At 42.1% G+C, this 1,081-nt stretch overlaps 1 protein-coding gene across 1 annotated transcript; it reads right to left on the reverse strand.

Annotated features, from left to right (window-relative positions):
* Positions 1–339: 339 nt before the first annotated feature.
* On the reverse strand, positions 340–803 carry LOC107302321 (fez family zinc finger protein 2-like; the record flags this gene model as incomplete). Its single annotated transcript, XM_015831417.1, has 2 exons — positions 340–472; positions 669–803. Coding segments are annotated over 2 exons (268 nt in total), but the record flags the coding sequence as incomplete, so codon positions are not given.
* Positions 804–1,081: the final 278 nt, after the last annotated feature.

Consider the following 1,081-nt stretch of genomic DNA (forward strand, 5'->3'; position numbering starts at 1 on the left):
ACATACAAACACCCGCGAAAACCTCAGAAAACAAATACATATATACATATATACATATATACGTATATACATATATATATACATACACACATACATATATATACATACATACATACATACATACATACATACATACATACATACATACATACATACATATATATATATATATATATATATATATATATATATATATATAGGCAAGCTGGCTTTCCTCTCGCCAAAGAATGGTAATAATTCTTAAGAACGTTTCTATCCTCTCCCAACTTCCATCCCCAATTAGCTCTTCGGGCGATTCAAATGCGCGCAGAGGTCAAGAACGTTGCCTGGTCTAAATACCTTTTTGATGAAATCCTTTGCCACAAAATTCACAGACGAACGGTTTGTAGCCGGCGTGGATCCTAATGTGGGTGTTCAGCGTGGAACTCCTATTGAAGGCTTTCCCACATTGGTTACACTTGTGGGGCTTTTCCTGTGGGTGGAAAGGACAAGTTAAGCCGCTGCTCTGAAATGACTCACCGCGCTTTTGCCTTCCAAGACCCTCGGCCGAAAAAGCGTGGCGCTTAAACTCAGTTTCTCCCCTTCCCTTTTTTTTTTTTTGTTTTTTTTTTTAAGGCAACGGAAATACACACCAACCGGACGGGTCTCTCTTCCAAGGCCCAGCGTACCTGCGTGTGGATGATTTTATGCCTACAGAGCGTGCTGGCCTGGCGGAAACCTTTCCCACAAACTTTGCACACGAAGGGCCTGGCTCCGGTGTGAACAGGCATGTGCCGGGTTAGGTTATAATGGGCGTTGAACACCTACGAAGAAAGACAAGGCAGGGAACTTTTGAGGCCGAAGTACCGGAGTTCTCGCCACGTTTTAGCCTCTTTAAGCCGGCCAGTCCGAAGGGGGCTACAAGGCTGGGTCTGCTGGTTAGGGTTGCCAGGTGTCCACTATTTGAGTGGACAGTCCACTTTTTTCACATTATGTTCACTATTTTTTTCCCACAAAATAGTGGACATTTTTTTTATTCAAAAGCTTTATGATGAAATGGTACGTAATCTAAAGCTGTACAGTCTACTTTTTTTACTACTTA

Source organism: Protobothrops mucrosquamatus, unplaced genomic scaffold (assembly GCF_001527695.2).
Source record: "Protobothrops mucrosquamatus isolate PMUCROS unplaced genomic scaffold, P.Mucros_1.0 scaffold48264, whole genome shotgun sequence".
In the NCBI taxonomy this organism is placed as follows: Eukaryota; Metazoa; Chordata; class Lepidosauria; order Squamata; family Viperidae; genus Protobothrops; species Protobothrops mucrosquamatus.